This window comes from Palaemon carinicauda, chromosome 34 (genome assembly GCF_036898095.1).
Source record: "Palaemon carinicauda isolate YSFRI2023 chromosome 34, ASM3689809v2, whole genome shotgun sequence".
Classification (NCBI taxonomy): domain Eukaryota; kingdom Metazoa; phylum Arthropoda; class Malacostraca; order Decapoda; family Palaemonidae; genus Palaemon; species Palaemon carinicauda.
Window position 1 is genome coordinate 74,281,596 of NC_090758.1, and position 17,264 is coordinate 74,298,859.

Here is a 17,264-nt window from a genome sequence, read left to right on the forward strand (position 1 = left end):
ATAATAAGGATGTGTGCACTAACTGGTAAAAGACTCAATTTGTTTGTAGAAGCTAATATGGATATGTTTAATTAGCTTGTTGAGCCAACTCAACCTTTATGGAAGTGAAGTGTGGATAGGGTGAAAAAGAGTTGATATAGCAGTGGTGATAAGGTTATCGTGGGTGAAAGAATGTATTGGAGTATTATGAAGTGGCTCTTCTAGTTGTCTGTAATATTGAAGTATTTTAGGGGTGAGATGTGGGTTACTGTACACCCCTCCACCCCAAACCTCCATTAACCTCTGCATCCATCCTATGCAACGCCGCTTGACAAAATTATCGCTGGTGTTTCCAGCTGCTGGCGACGACCACCGAGGTAGAGAGCAGGGGCGTCTGCACGAACAGGGAGCAGTTGAGCATACTGAGTTCATCCCACCTTCGGGAGAAATCCTCCAAGGATTCCTCTCAGAAGGGCCAGCATAACAAAGAGAATCCAGTTAAGGGAAAGACTTTACTCTGCGAGGGTAGCCAGACGTCCTCCCCTCTGCGCGGCATCGGCACGGAAAGCCAGCCGCATTCCGTAGGACACCGCAGCAGGCTGTCTCGTCAGGTAGCTTTGCCCGTTGTCTGGCTCCGTAAGGGCCCGGCCAGACCAAGCGCTGCTAGCAGCGAGGTTAGCGGCAGCGGCAAGAGGTTATGGCGGCAAATTGAAACCTTAGGTATCTTATGTAGGTGGCCAGATAGGAGGCGCGAAGCCCGCGCCTCCTATCTGGCCACCTACATAAGATACCTAGGAGGCGCGAGGCTTCCCGCGCCTCCTATCTGGCCACCTACATAAGATACCTAGGAGGCGCGAGGCTTCCCGCGCCTCCTATCTGGCCACCTACATAAGATACCTAAGGTTTCAATTTTCCGCCATAACCTCTTGCCGCTAACCTCGCCGCTAGCCGCGCTTTGTCTGGCCGGGCCCTTGGGCTGGTTTCACCTGCAGTAGTGTACAATGTTGGCCTCTGTCAGAGGAACGCTATTCTAAATGTTGATTTTCCCAAGAAAAGTAGCACTTTGGCTTTCGCAGGTCGGGGGATGTTGACCCCATTGGGTATTAATGTTTGTAACACTTCTTCCGTACTTTTGCAAGATTTGAGAACTTGTAGGCACTAGTGAAGCTTAAGAATTAAGACCTTGTAGGTATTGATGGTAAAATTTATGGTGACACCATACGTACAAGCACTGACGGTACTTCACTCCGTACAAAATCTGAAATCTCGTAGGCACTTGCAAATCTTGCGTAGTAAGATTGTCTAAGTATTGATGAAGCTAGAGTAATGAGGAATTGTAGGTAATGGTGCAACACATTCTTCTTTAATCTGTAAACTGAGAAATTGTAGGTAGTGGTTATACTGTTATACTCATATGATAAGTACTGTACTTCAAGACATTGTTTTGACTCATGTTGAGGCTGCTTCTCTACTCTGCGTACTCTCTGAGAAATTATAGGTACCAATGAAACTCGGGAAGTGTACGGTTTATTTTGCTAGCACTTTACAACAAGCAAATAGTATTGTTTCTCCTAAGGAGATCACATAGCATGAATCCCACATTGGACTTGAAAAATTGGCATGTGCTTGCTATATATGCATGGTCTGTAAGAACTAATCTTCTTATTTGCATGCTTAAAGTATTTGGGTATACGAAAAGCATGTTATCTGTAAATTGCCTTGAGCAAGTGAAATTATTCTATATCAAGCTAGTGTAACTTCAATTTTGCATCAATTTGAAATAAGAATATTGGCTACTTGGTGCAAAGGTACGTTGCAAGATTCTAGAAGAATCCAAAGTTAGCAAGTTGGCCATTGTTTGACGTGCTACTCCCTTTAACCCCCAGGCTATTTGGAAATTTCCAACCCTTAACCCCCAGGGGGTTATTTTTTTCCCAGCACATTATGCAGTATATTTTTTTTTAAATTGCTCCAACAGCCTTAATTTTTGTCATAGAGAGGTCAGATTGGTCTCATTCTCTTGGAAAATGCCTGAATTTTCTTAAAAAATTGTCAAAAATATGAAAAAAATAATTTTATAGCATTTTTTTTGCAAGGACGTACCGGTACGTCCATGGTAAAGGGAGATGGCTTTTGTGAAACGTACCAGTATGTCCTTTGGGGGTAAAAGGGCTAGCAGGGGGCCAGTATTTAATGTGTTTTATTCATTGATTATATCATGCACAGATTACTGTAATCATCTCATCCATGATGTACTGCTATTGCTATTGTTAACCAGCTCGTTTATTGCAGGAACTAGACCCAGCTTTAAGAATAAGCATCCCTGGCCGGACCCAAGAACTGAGCGCAGAATCTACAGCCTCAGCCAAGCAGGAGATCATTCATCTTTCCCTCGCCCGCCAGGCTTTGGAAGCTGAAAAGGTAACGAATGATGATGATGGTGGAGTACTGCATGCATTCCAAGGTCACGTTAGTTAATTCATTCTCTATTGAATCCAGGGTACTTCAGCCAAAAGAGTCATATGTATAATTTTGTACCTGATGAAACCAGTGATTCAGAATTCAGAAAGACTGGACAGAAGTGTAATTTTGTAGCTAATCAGACCAGTGATACAGAATTCAGAAAGACCTGACAGAGGTGTAATTTTGTACCTAATCAGATCAGTGATACAGAATTCAGAAAGACCTGACCGAGCTATAATTTATGTAGCTATTCAGACCACTGATTCAGAATTCAGATAGACCTGACAAATGTGTAATTTTGTAGCTAATCAGATCAGTGATTCAGAATTCAGAAAGACCTGACAGAGGTGTAATTTTGTAGCTAATCAGACCAGTGATTCAGAATTCAGAAAGACTGGACAGAGCTGTAATTTTGCAGCTAATCAGACCAGTGATTCAGAATTCAGAAAGACCTGACAGAGGTGTAATTTTGTAGCTAATCAGATCAGTGATTCAGAATTCAGAAAGACCTGACCGAGCTATAATTTATGTAGCTATTCAGACCACTGATTCAGAATTCAGATAGACCTGACAAATGTGTAATTTTGTAGCTAATCAGATCAGTGATTCAGAATTCAGAAAGACCTGACAGAGGTGTAATTTTGTAGCTAATCAGACCAGTGATTCAGAATTCAGAAAGACTGGACAGAGCTGTAATTTTGCAGCTAATCAGACCAGTGATTCAGAATTCAGAAAGACCTGACAGAGGTGTAATTTTGTTGCTAATCAGATCAGTGATTCAGAATTCAGAAGGACCTGACAGAGGTGTAATTTTGCAGCTAATTAGACCAATGATTCATAATTCAGGAAGACTGGACAGAGGTGTAATTTTATAGGTAATCAGACCAGTGATTCAGAATTTAGAAAGACCTGACAGAGGTGTAATTTAGTAGCTAATCAGACCAGTGATTCAGAATTCAAAAAGACTGGACAGAGCTGTAATTTATGTAGCTAATCAGACTAGCAATTCACAATTCAGAAAAAGCCAGTCGCGATACATCGCAGAGATGAAGACACGGCGAATATCTGATGATGTAGATGAGAGAGGCACGGACATACGAACAGACAAGCCTAATTACAGGTTACATAGAGAGAACATATGGTCTAAAGACTTGGAGTTTCCTGCCTGAAATTACCGCGTTATTAAATTACGTCCCTTACTTCCTTCTGTAAGCTGCTCGTCTCCGTGAAGCAAGGAGGGAAGAGTTGAGTGGATCCCGCGAGGTGTACTGTAAGCGTTGCTAAAAGTCCACTTTTTAGCCTTTACTTATAGTCCATCTTTCTGTCTGTCTTGTGACACCAATATGTCCATAGAACCTTCATAGCATTGTTATTGAGTTCATAGAACTTTATAGCATTGCTATTTTGTTCATAGAACCTTTATAGCATTGCTATTGTGTTCATAGAACTTTATAGCATTGCTATTGTGTTCATAGAACCTTTATAGCATTGTTTTTGAGTTCATAGAACACACAGAACCTTTATAGCATTGTTTTTGAGTTCATAGAACTTTATAGCATTGTTTTTGTGTTCATAGAACTTTATAGCATTGCTATTGTGTTCATAGGACCTTTATAGCATTAATATTGTCCTCATAAAACCTTTAACCTTAATAACTTTGTTAGTGTTCATAGAACCTTTAGCCTTTATAACATTGTTATTGTGTTCGTAGAACTTTTATAACATTATTATTATCCTCTAAATATTGGAATTATATTTTTCATTATTATCAAGTGATAAAACAAAATGATAAAAAATTATTCAGAAAACTGATAGGGAGACATCACCCTACCCCTCCCCCCCCCTACATCAACCAAAAAGAACCCTTGATAATGCATCAATGGGTTCTGATATTTGATTCCGTGAAATGTTATCTTTGAGGCTGCGTTAACCGTAGCGGAGAGGTTCCTGCGGCCACGGTAGGGCGGCGTCCTTCGGTGCGAAACCTCGTTGACCACATTCGTTACTCGTCACCTTCCCCCTTAAGGGTCTAACCCTTTTTTATGTCTTTGTATGCAACCCTCAACTCGTTCTGTGAAATTCTCTTTTATACAGATATATTTAACCCTTTGTTTTTTCATGCAATCTATTTCTTATCTCTTATGTGTAACCCTCAGATTTTTCTTTCATATTTTAATGTTTACATGCAACCACATTTTGTCTATACAGATGAAACCCTAATCTTTATATCGTGTGCATTCGTATATATTAACTTGTAACCCTCAACCATTTCTAACCTCAGGTTTATGTACAACCCTGTTTTAACCCTACATATGGAACCTTTCAAGTTCTCACACCCATTTCTTTTATCTCTCATCTTGAACATTTCATGTTCAACTGCAACCATTGTTTTATATCTTCACTTAGTAGCCATTCCTGATCATAAGTATCTTTTCCTCACTTCCACATTTTTCACACTTTAATCTCATTTTCTGTCTCATGAGTGACCGTCCATCCCATCGTTCTAAATTTGTAGTCCTTCTTCCTATTCATGAACCCCTCTCTTCTCTACTACAATCCTGCTTCCTTTTCATGACCCCTTCTCTTCTCTACTGTAACCCATTTTATGTATATAACCTTTCTTATCACTTTTCCCCCTCTTTTATACGTCCTTTTATGTGTCGCATTCCCTCCCTCTCTCTTAACGTAGCAAGCCTCAATCCTTTGACAACTCTCAATACTGAACCTGTGTCGCATTCCCTCCCTCCCTCTCAGCGTAGCAAGCCTCAATCCTTTGACAACTCTCAATACTGAACCACTTACTTCCTTCCCTCAGCTTGAGCTGAAACGCCTCCTGGACCAGCGGGAGAACATCATCACCGAACTGCGGAAGCAGATGCACCACAGGGACAAGACGATCCAGGCCCAGAGGGTCCAGTTTGAAGATGCTATCCGGAACCTCCAGGTAAGTCCTCTCGATATGGAACTGATAATTCCTTGTGAAAATGGAAGTAGTCTCTGGGTATTCTGAAATGTAACATTGGGGTGGCATAATGTCTGAGGAAAACTTCTTAAAAACTCAGACTAAAAGGGATACTCTGTATAGGCCAGACTATAGGGGACACTGTATGGGTCAAATGACAACTGATTGGAGACCCTCTGAGAATAATTTTAAAAGCTGTCAAGATGATAAGATTATTTTCTCAAGAAGTTCATCATCATGGATCTGAATAATTTTCTTGTGTTATCTCCACAGAATGGCAAAAGAACCGCAAGCATGGGAGAGAACCCCCTTGCTCGTGGGAGCCCTGGGATGGGAGGAACCAGAGAAGAACTTCAGCTGGTCAGGGACGCCATTATTTCTCTGAGGGGCAACTTCAGGTAATTTGAAAGACCCATATCTTTCGTAATTGCGTCCTTGCAACTATCAACTTTCAAAGTAATGTCCTGAAGCTTTTTCGGATCGAAATATTTCTGTCTTGCATTTCTTAGCACATTGCGTGTCTTGAGAACTGAATTAAACTATTTTCAAGTGTTGCATTTCTTGGGAAGTGAATTAAACTATTTTCAAGTGTTGCATTTCTTAACAAGTTAAATTTCTTAAGATTTAAGCCAAGCAGTATGTGAGTGTTGCTTTTCTTGAGATTGAAATCCATGGCAACATACATCAGTATGTGTTTTGTACTGTATAGGATATATATCCATTTTTTCTCTTTATTGTTGACCTTCCTTTGTTTTTTTAATTACTTATCTGTATGCATTATACCTCTAAGTAACGGCATGGTTGTTAGCCTGTATTCCCATATTTGAGAGTCCCGCACAGCACTATTTCCTTCTATTGAAGATGTTTCTCGTAACATCCCTATCGATCTCGAAGTGTCATGTCCACTTCAAAGTATTGACAGATATGTTGACCTCAATTCTTCAAGCTTGTCATTCAGCTCTTGGCATTTTTGAGTTGGATAAATCTGAAATCCAGTGAATATTCATTGCAGTAACAATATAAATTATGTGTTTATTATTATTATTATTATTATTATTATTATTATGATTATTATTATTATTACAAGCTAGGCTATAACCCTGGTTGGATAAGCAAGATGCTATAAGCCCAGGGGCCCCAGCAGGGAAAAATAGCCTAGTGAGGAGAGGAAAATAGGAAATAAATAAACCTCAAGTTAAGAATAAACAATGAAAATAAAATACAGTATTACCATCACTTATGATGAAACAGTTTTTAAGAACTTTTCAGAGATTATTATTATTATTAATTAGAATTTTATACAGTTTATGTAATTATTAATAACGGCATACAGACCTGAGAACCCTTTAGAAAAATCCAAGTAGCCTTATCGCATTCACTAAAGCTTTCTTGTACCCAACAGAGGAACCGATCCCAACCAGCACACCCTAGACACCCTAGAGCAGGCAATAGCCGTCCTCATAGAGAGATGCGGAGGCCTGGCTGCCGGAGGAACTAGCGGAGTTGGAGTGGTGAACGGAGGAAGTGGAAACCAAGGCCCTGGTAGCCTGACGAACGGGGTGATTGGCACGACTGCGGAAAAACCGTCCAGACCTGGAGATAAGCGTTTACAGGTCAATGGTGAGTTTTACAGGCTTGTTAAAGTACTTTTTATTTACAAGGGTCTCTAAAATAGCTCAAACTGTTAAGTTTTCTTTTATTTTTCCCAACCTGAGGGATGTATGTCTTTCTTCCTTTGGCATGGAAGTTCTGAAAGCTGTGTGAATGTCCATTTCTCATTTCTGTCTGGATGGGTTTATAATTAATTTCTATTAAAAAGATCACATTCTTCAGGGTCTCTTTAATTTCATGCTCTTCCTGTTTGAAAGGTAGAGTATTCTTAAAGGTATCAGTACTTAAACTTCTCTATATGAGCATTTTGGTTACCTAGAGTATTCAAAACTAGACAACAACATTTTATCATTCCAAGATTTAGTCACTAGCTATTACTCTACCCCTTCTTCCACCCAGTCTTTGGAATAATCCTTTCTATGAAGAATGAATTTAAATTAATTTAACCTCTCACTTCCATCAAATTTCTAGATCTCAAATACCTAAGCCTGCTCCTGAAAAAAAGACAAATGGACGTTCACTTTTGACATCGCCACATTGTGGATAATCGCTCCCTATTTCATTATCCGCAAGCCAGTTCAGTCATCCATTTTGTTTAAAATTTTAATTGAATGCTGGTTATAGCATATGATATTGTTCTTCAAAATTGAATGGTAGTCATGTATACATTCTTGTCTTGCTCCTAAAACGAAGACGAATTGACCTTGCACAACATCAACGTCGCCTTCCAGGTGTGGTCGAGTCGTGCACCAAAGTCATCTACTTCACGGAGAGGACAGTGACGCCCTTCATGTCGACGATCAACAAGCGCCTCGGGGAAATACGCCTGCGGGACTTCAAGAACATGTTCGACAGACCCGGGCTCTTCCGCTTCCACTTCAAGAGCCATGACCCCGAGTACGGCATGGTCAAGGAGGAGGTCAGTTGATGGGTCATGGAAGGATTTGATTCCTGTGTTTTGGAGGGAAAGTATGAAATGAGAAAAGACAGATTGACAATCAGACAGACAGACAGAGCAGGTTAGGTTAGAGATAGGTGGAGAGGGAATTAAAGATAGGTAAAGTCAAGAACTATAGAGAACTATGAATTGTAAAAGAGAAGAGGATACAAGAATAGATAAAGGGAGAGCGAGAAGGAGAGAACTATGAATGATAAAACACAGCAAAAGAGAAAGAGTGTGAATTAGAGCTAGAGAATAGATAAGGCATTAAAGACACGTAAACACTTTTAACATTCAAAGAAACTGGTGACGAGTATTGATTTCATTTACATAGCATCATCATCATCATCATCATCATCATCATCATCATCATCATCATCATCATCATCATCATCATCATCTCTCTCTCTCTCTCTCTCTCTCTCTCTCTCTCTCTCTCTCTCTCTCTCTCTCTCTCTCTCTCTCCCCAAGAGTATCCTTTTTGAAACTCATTTTCTGCAGTCCATATAAAATATAGATTTCATATAGCTTGATTTGAAATATAGTCCATTATCTTTATTATTTTTGTTGTTATTATTGTGATTCTGCTATTGATGCCCATTTTATTATTGTTATTATTATTATTATTATTATTATTATTATTATTATTATTAATTCTTTTACAGATCGTAAGCGACGATGATATTCTCCCAGGCGTCGAAGGGAAGATCATTGCTTGGGTAGAGGAAGACACAGACTAGTTATCGGAAAATACTGAGAGCTGTCGTGAGCATCCAGAGGTTATTTAGAGCTAGCATGAGTGATTATAAGCTTTCTGAAGTTGGTAGGAACTCGCTGATATTGCCGAGAGCTCCCAAAAGTAGATGCTAACACAAACCTCATCTCAATACGTAGCTCAAAGGTGTTGCTATTTTGCCAAAGTTAGTGAAAGCACAAAAGATTAGTTTATAGCTTCCAAGGGTTGTTGGATGCTTGCGGAAGTTATTGACAACTTGCATAAGCTTGAAAGAGTTTTCAGGAGTTGTTGAGCATATCAAACACGTCGCAAAGAGCTTTCGGAGTCTTACAAACCCGCGGAAGTGGTACTTTGAGTGAATTCTTATGGAACCAAGCGCAGTAAAAGCTCTCTACTTAGATGCAAGGTCTGAAAGATAATGTGGATGGGCCAAGAGGAAAGCGACGTGAAGCTTGTGAGAAAATTGGCGAATTCGTAAGATTGTTTAACAAACGGCAGTGCCTTAGCAAGCATGTTTTGAAGAACCAGGTGAGGATCCCCGAAATTAATTTGGGACTGTGGTTCCTCAGGAGTGAAACCCCTTCCTTGGAATCCCTTCCGTCAGGATTGGGGTTATTTAGGATAATAAAATCCATATCCAGGTGGCCTTTGTACATAAACAAAACAAAAAATGTTTCAAATACCATAATAAGTGTGATGATGTAGCCGTCCATTCTACGAAGCGCTGGAGTTAAGTGCGATTAATTTATACGAAAACTTTTGGATGAGATTGATAGTTTTAATTTTCTACTAGCAAACAAAAAGAGACGATTTATTGTGAACACTGAAGAAAATTGAGACAAGATCTATTCTGTTTTAAGCTTTGAGTCCCTTTTTATCATTTATTTAGCTATTTCTTCTTTTAATAATCAATCGAAAGAGATTTTTAGCTTGACTCGTTTACGACAAAAGTTCCTTAAAGCAGCTGGTTTCAAACTGCAGATCTAATTAATTTTATAAACAGATTTTCTTTTAATTCTTTATTAAATTTGGTTAGGGTTTGATATTTGTTTCCTTGTCAAAGAACAAATATTGAAATTCGATGCGCAGACACTTCTGCGAATACAGTATTAAGCCTCTTGAATTTTCACTCATAAACTTTTTAAATGTAAGTTTATTCTGATAACTTCCTGCATGGCGATAAGTTTTAAGATAAGATTCAGACATTGTTATCGTGTTTTTGATTTGTAGATAGAGCAATGTACGTCTAAAGCCAGAACTTTTATAATTTATTTACATATGATTATAATTGTAGTAATGATTATAAATATGAATAAGAACTGTTTTATCTTGTAATATTAGTTTTGTAAATGCTTTCGATGTCTCTACTATCAGTTCATTATTTCATTTCTGTTTTGTTTCTCATTTGATATATAGGTCTAATTCAGGATTGTGATTTGATATGGAATTTAGGAGTTAAATTTTTATATTGGGTCTCATTTGATGCATAAGCCTAGTTCAGAATTCTAATTTGATACGTAGCGCAAGAGTTCATTTTTATATTTCTCATTTGACCGTTCAAAATTACATTTGCAACATAATTAATTTAATACATGGCTCAAATCTTCCCCTTCCTAATATACAGATCCCCTTATAGTTAATTTTAATGTTATTATTATTACTATTATTATTATCATCTACTTCATCTTCCCCTTCCCACCATTGTTTTATATTTTGACTTCTTCACTGGAGCCAAAGATTTTAAACTTAAGGTAACTTTATCGTTAATTGATGAAATGCGGCTGATAATTCCAAAGAACAAAACTAGACCTTGACTTTGCCTTGTGAGCAAGGTCACCGGAAGCCTGACCTTGACCTTGCCTCACATGCATCGTTATCGGAGGAATACCCGACGACTGATAGGTTAGCGAGCGGCTGTCGGTATTGCCTCCGCGTATGCAGCTCTGTAAATATTATGTTAAGATAGAAATATCAGTGTAATGGATATAACAGATCCCAGCCAGTTACTCGGAGGGGTGACCAACTGGGAACGTCTGGCGCTAGTGATGCATGAGCTCCCGCGACCGCCGCCGAAGTTTGCAGCCGAGCTTGTGAGTTTGGGAGCCGATATGGGTCAGAATGAGACCTGGGGAACTCAAGCACCTGCGATCTCCGCAGAAGTTTGCAGCTGACCTTGTGAGTTCCGCAGGGAGCCGATATGGGTCAGAGCGAAACCTGAGGAACTCAAGCACCCGCGACCTTCGCAGAATTTTGCAGCCGACCTTGTGAGTTGCGCGGGGAGCCAATATGGGTCAGTACGAGACCCGGGGAACGAGACCCTAGGAACTCAACGGAATAGTACGTTAGTCGTAGGTGTTTTTGTTTCAGTAAGTAGAGAATAATTAACTATTTGATCTCTTTTTCTGCCTTGGAGGAGTTAAGTGGGGCATATAGGCCTACTCTTGTAATATTACAGGACTTTTTATATTGTAAATAGTTTTGTTATGCAAAATTTTAAGAAAATAAACGCTTAAAAGTTTTAATTGTTTTATTGTCTAAGGCAGATCATTTAGTGGTAAATATTATCCCATAATATCTTGCTGTTTTACATCATGTAATAGAATATATCTGAAAATGCAATTTTGATTAGGATTGCCATGGTTAAAATCAGATGCTTAAAATATATCATAAATTAATATTCCATGATGAAATTATATATATTTTTATTTTATGTATTTTAAGCAAAATAGATTATAGCTGTTTATAAGATGTATCTCATTTTTTAACATTTGTTAGTGATAATCAGTCTAAAATTTTATCATCAAAATGATAAAAGAACAACAGTTCTTTTACCACTAAGAATGACTAAATTTGAAAAATATGCAATCATATATAATAAAATAGTTTCAGAATAAAGAACCATGAGGCGAACTATTACCATTATAGTTAATGAAATATAAAAATAAAAGTAATTTGAATATGATTAAATAGTTATTAGAATAAAAAACACTAGATAAAGCTTTCATAATTGGAGAATATGGCGAGACATGGCAATAACCTACTGTGAATCTAGGTTGATAAGTGAAATAGTAAACATGTTCTCGATAATTACTCATTTTGATAAGGTCTTATTGCCTCATTACATCATATTTCAATTATCCATGTAATATAATATTTTTATATAACATATTACCTTCATATTAGAGTGTAATCAGCATAAAATGATGGATTTGAGTAAGTGTACATCATTTTGGAAGAAAAAGAGTCAGTGCAGGGTTGCCAGGTTGTTTTTTTTCAGGCCAAAAAAATCTCAAATTTTGCCTTTTTTAAATTAGTTGGCCTTTGGTAATATCATGAAAAAAGCGAGTTTTAAATACTATATTTTGGCATTTTTCTAATAATGGGTTGGCATTTTAAAGCTGTGGTTGATTATAAGTTGGGCTTTTCTAATTTAGAAAACCTGGCAAACCTGTTGCCAGCTATGGGAATTTATTCCTAGATATGGTGATTTATCCCTAGATTTGAGGATTTTGGGTGTCTGATGGGGATATTCTGTATACCTACCTATGAGGAAGAAACAAAGATGATTAACCTTTTATATTATTGCAATTAGTTTACTTGTATTTATGAGAAGTAGGTCTATGGTGAATAATTTCTATATCAGTAAAACCTACATGATCAGATGGAAATATATTTGAGGAAATGGGTAATTTTGTGTCATTTGGGGATTTTTTTCATTGAGATTTGGGGATTTTTAGACTACCTCCCATCTGGTAACACTGTTTGGAAGAAGAAGAAGAGTCAATGAGCAGTGAGTTTTGCGTCCATATAAACAAACTTTTCCGGTTTGCCTCTTCTTAAGGTTGTCAGGTAATTTTCCATTGGCGTATTTTGTTGTCTGTGCCATTTTATAAAATCTACATTTCTTTAGTTCAAGTATAACAGAATTACATCATATTTATGCTATTAATTCAGAAATTAAAAGAGAATAATGGTTTGATTTTGGAGTGTCCTTCTCCAAGAAGAGCTGCTTACCGTAGCTAAAGTCTCTCTTCTACCCTTATCAAGAGGAAAGTAGCCACTGATCAATTACAGAGCAGTAGTTAACCTCTTACTCTTAGGTGAAGAAGAATTGTTCAGTAATGTCAGTGTTGTCAGGTGTATGAAGGCAGAGGAGAATCTGTAAAGAATAGGCCAGACTATTCGGCGCATGTGTAGGCAAAGTGAAAGTGAACCGTAACCAGAGAGAAGGATCCAATGTTGCACTGTTTGGCCAGTCAAAGAACCCCCCATACCTCTCTAGCGGTGCAATAGTATCTTAACGGGTAGCTTGTGCCCTGGCTAACCTACTACCTATTATCATATAAGTTATGAGTTGCTAAGGGACCTTTTTATTTAAACCGGTAAGACCACCTGTGGCATAATTTGTTACGTTTGTGAAAATGACGCAGCGTCAGTCGTGTAAACTTGAAAATATGGAGCCTTTGTAGGGTGACGGCCAGATTCGTTTTCATTCATAGAAAATGGGAATATTATAAAGGGGGGTGGACTGTGGCCGTCATTCTAAAATCGAGTTCGTAGAAAACTGGAATATTCTGAACTGTGGCCGTCGTTCTAATAACGATTTTGGCGGAAGAAGCTAACTTAAAAAACCCACCTAACCTATGCTAAAAGCCGTATCCTTACCCTGAGGGGCTTCGCTCCCCCGGACCCCCCCCCCCTTACCTACTACGGGAGCGAGAAGATTCGAGGCCGGAGTAAGAACTCGAGCCACAAATTTTCCGGTAATTTAGGGTCTTCGGCAAAAAACATAAAAGTGTGCGTTTAACCACATATTTAAGATTTGTAGACCATTTCCAAACGTTTTTATTCTATACAAGATAACAGTCGGAGCGATAATAAGAAAATTAGGACGCTTGGCCGTTGTGCTACAAACTACCCGAAAATATAATAATGTCAGTCACAAGAAATTTTTACGGACATCTTCAAAAACACAAAACAACACAAAGCAAAGCAAAACACGTCTGACCAACGCTGGTGCTATGGAGGAATGAGTTAAGGGGGTGGGGAGGTGTGGGGGTGGGGAAGGATTGTCGTAGTAGGAGGGGTAATTTTTTATTGTATTACAGGGTGAGATTTCGAACAGAAAATATATGTTTTCCTATAGTAAATAACGTGATTTATTCGAATTTTCTGTTCATTTCAATCGGAAACAAACAGATCAACCAATTCGGCTAACTTTAAGTTGCACGGTGTCACTTCTCTTACGAATGTACTGCGAACGATAACATTAGCAACGTTACCAATAATACACAGTGTTACCAATGTTGACATATGGTACACAGAGTTACCAACAACACGCTGACATTACTAACGATAGCAATGATAGTTATTTCCATACGAATTTTAAATAATTTATCCATATAAGTTTTACCCAATATATAAAAAGTACAAAAAGGGCACAGAACCTAACAAACCCACCTAACCTAGCCTAGTAGTATGACAGGTCACAAAATAACATTTGATCTACATCGGACGTTGGCAGCACTGGTTACTGTATTTTTTCATGACACAATCTTTGCAACGGCGCCTCCAAAGTTTATTCAGATATACTGTTTTGTATTTTCCTCCGGTTATTATAATTTCAAGAAGGTAATGAATAGAGAAGAAAAGGCTTGTTTTACGTTTATATATCAATTCCCCAGTATGTTTTCCCCACCCAAAACCCCGAGTTCCCACTGGGGGTCCCCCATTATCGGAGGATATAGATGTATATATATTTCTGAAGCTATTCATTTGCGACGGGAACGAGTGTCATTTTCGAAGAGAGCGTAATTTTTTCTATAGGAAAAAGTAGTTGTTTTCCTAGGTTACATCGCCCTGTAATACACTACAATGAAACCGTAGGGGGCAACAGACAGGGGATGTTGATGAGGGAGAGGTCTAACTGGTGAGGGACCTATGGTCGTGGTTCTATCACACCCCAGTTTACTATACCGACACTCATAGAGTTAGCGAGCTGGGTTTATTCCTGGCATTCCATACATCTTTTTTTCTCTGGTATATTTAGCAATAACTATGCCTTAGAAATGGTGCTAGAGGAGCATTTCACGGAGTGACACAGGTCGAGCCCAGAAATAGATTTTTCCTTCGTCAAAATCCCTTTACTGGTAGCTTAGTACTTAAACTAAACTCACAGTGTTAGTCATGAGGTAAAAAAGTTGTCCGAGTCTATATAACAGTAAGTACTGTTCTGTGATGGTAAATATATACTGTATTGAAAATCATCTTGCAAATGTTTCTCCGAATCAATCAAGGCCATTTATGAATAGGTGACTTGGTTGAACATACGAATAAATCCCTCTTAAGTATGAAGACTATTTTTTCATTATTATGGCAGTAGAATGGGGTAACAGATAATAGAGGGTAGAAAATAGCACAGAAAAGCTCTTTCTTATTGTCAGCTTTGAGTAGAGATTATAATAAAACAGCCTTAGAAACGATAATATACGTTTGATTATTATTATTACTATTATTATTATTATTACTAGCCAAGCTACAACCCTAGTTGGAAAAGCAAGATGCTATAAGCCTAAGGGCTCCAACAGGGAAAAATAGCCCAGTGAGGAAAGGAAATAAGGAAATAAATAAATGATGAGAATAAATTAACAATATATCATTCTAAAAACAGTAACAGCGTCAAAACAGATATGTCCTATATAAACTATTCACAACGTCCAAAACAGAAATGTCATATATTAACAATAAAAAGACTCATGTCAGCCTGGTCAACATGAAAACATTTGCTCCAACTTTGAACTTTTGAAGTTCTACTGATTCAATTACCCGATTAGGAAGATCATTCCACAACTGGGTTAATGACAATACAGCAGTTAGAAAGACACGTCGAGTAATACAACTACAAATTACATTTCATTTCACTAAAGAAATTGTCACGTCGACTATATTTTACTGAACTTCGTACTTCACAGAATGATCTCGGATGCTAGAAAATATTAGTGGAACAAACCACAACGCCCATTTACTAGCTTGTTAATCTTAAACCTACTCGAATCTCCGTATGAGGAATCGTATTAGAGATTACCTTTTGAAATTGAACATATAGGGAATACTAATCTGATATGATTACTATTATTAAGTTTAAAGAAACTTTTTAAAACCATCTTACAAAGAAGAAAGTTCTCAAGGCCCGTCCACACGATCAGGCCTGATCAGCGTGCTCCGGGATTGACGGGCAATTTCTGGCAAGCTTACCCGTGAATATTGTCCACACGGGGGAGTCGATGGAGAGGTGGACGTGCCCAACGATGCTAGTAGAATTGTTGATTGTTCTGTAACTGACATACAAACCACGCTATTTAATAGGGGAATTACTTTCGGCATAGCTGAAATGACGAGGCATTAGAATTTTAACGAGGGTTTACTACTCCATCGCTAGTTAGCGGGGGTAAGGGAGGGTAGCTTGCTAAACCCCCCCCCCCCCCCCTCACACACACCTGTGCTTGAGCTCACTTTGCTCTCGGCTCGGATGGTAGACGGACGTGTCCGCTCTCATCCTCGCCTTGCTCTTGGCAGCCATTAATGCTTTTTTGCTTTTTCTTTGACAGGTTTGAGTGTGAAGTTGGCCTCTGCGATTATGCGCACCTGTCCTGGATTACCCGACTGCCCCTGCGAAACATTCATGTCGGTGGTCGAGACAGAACCTCACACCCTTTGCCCTTACTGTAAGGTCAACGGTGTGATAGTGGTAATAAGTGTGGTGAGTGTAGGGAGTGGTCTACCTCCCAGTGGGAGAGGTTTTCTCAGCGACGTATGAAGAAGTCCAGGCGGGATATTTCTCCTTTGAAGGTTTCTTCGAAAGGAGAAAATCCCAGGGACTCTTCTTCTGTTGCCCAAACCTCCTCCGAAGCTCCCGCTCGGTCGGCCTCTTTCGAGAGACCGTCAAGTGGTAGCATAGACCGTGGTTCTGTTTCCCAAACTCGGGGTTCGAGAGATGGCCTTGCCTCCCATAGCGAGGCAGCTCCACCTCTCCCCCCGGGGGAGGATTTATCTTTAACCAATTTATTTCAGCTTTGGTCTCCCTTGGGGCTCGAGGGTTCGCCCTCCAAGGAAGCTCTTCTTGACATCATCCGATTGGGTGCCGCTGTCAAGCAATCGCCGACTTTGGCAGAGGTTGATCCTCTGTCAATTGTTGACGTTGTGGTGTCAGAGGTATCCAATGCGGTATCTCCTAATACCTCTGCCTCTTCACATCCCACAGTAGCTGAACGCTTAGTTTCTCCCGTTCCTGCTCAACCTACGAGGGAGAAACTAAGTCCAACAGTCTCTCCTGCCGGTGATTCTCCCCCTTGGCGGAGTTCACTTACAGAGACTCCTCTTCGGAGGATTGCTGAAGGTCAGCTTGCTGATCCTACGGCCCCCAGAGGGCGCATACGTCGCAAGGCTCGCCTTCCCCTTTGCCGGAGAGGCCTTCCTTTACCATATAAATTGGTGAGGAGGCGTCTCTTCGGTTCGTCATCGTCGTTGCAGTCCGCCGCAGAGGAGCCTCGTCAGCGATCACCGACTGTTCCTGC

The 17,264-nt window shown here is 39.3% G+C and overlaps 2 protein-coding genes across 3 annotated transcripts in view; one reads left to right on the forward strand and one right to left on the reverse strand.

Moving 5' to 3' along the window:
* The window catches only part of LOC137626521 (uncharacterized), a gene marked incomplete at its 5' end in the record, with an annotated part of 36,407 nt that extends 25,224 nt beyond the window's left edge, over positions 1–11,183 (forward strand). The window contains 6 exons of the mRNA XM_068357564.1: positions 2,272–2,400; positions 5,258–5,386; positions 5,678–5,802; positions 6,807–7,024; positions 7,747–7,934; positions 8,621–11,183. Coding sequence (XP_068213665.1) covers positions 2,272–2,400; positions 5,258–5,386; positions 5,678–5,802; positions 6,807–7,024; positions 7,747–7,934; positions 8,621–8,695 — 864 coding nt within the window. The remainder of the gene's footprint in view (positions 1–2,271; positions 2,401–5,257; positions 5,387–5,677; positions 5,803–6,806; positions 7,025–7,746; positions 7,935–8,620) is intronic.
* The window catches only part of LOC137626456 (uncharacterized), a 422,371-nt gene that overhangs the window by 66,229 nt on the left and 338,878 nt on the right, over positions 1–17,264 (reverse strand). The gene's annotated exons all lie outside the window — the stretch shown is intronic.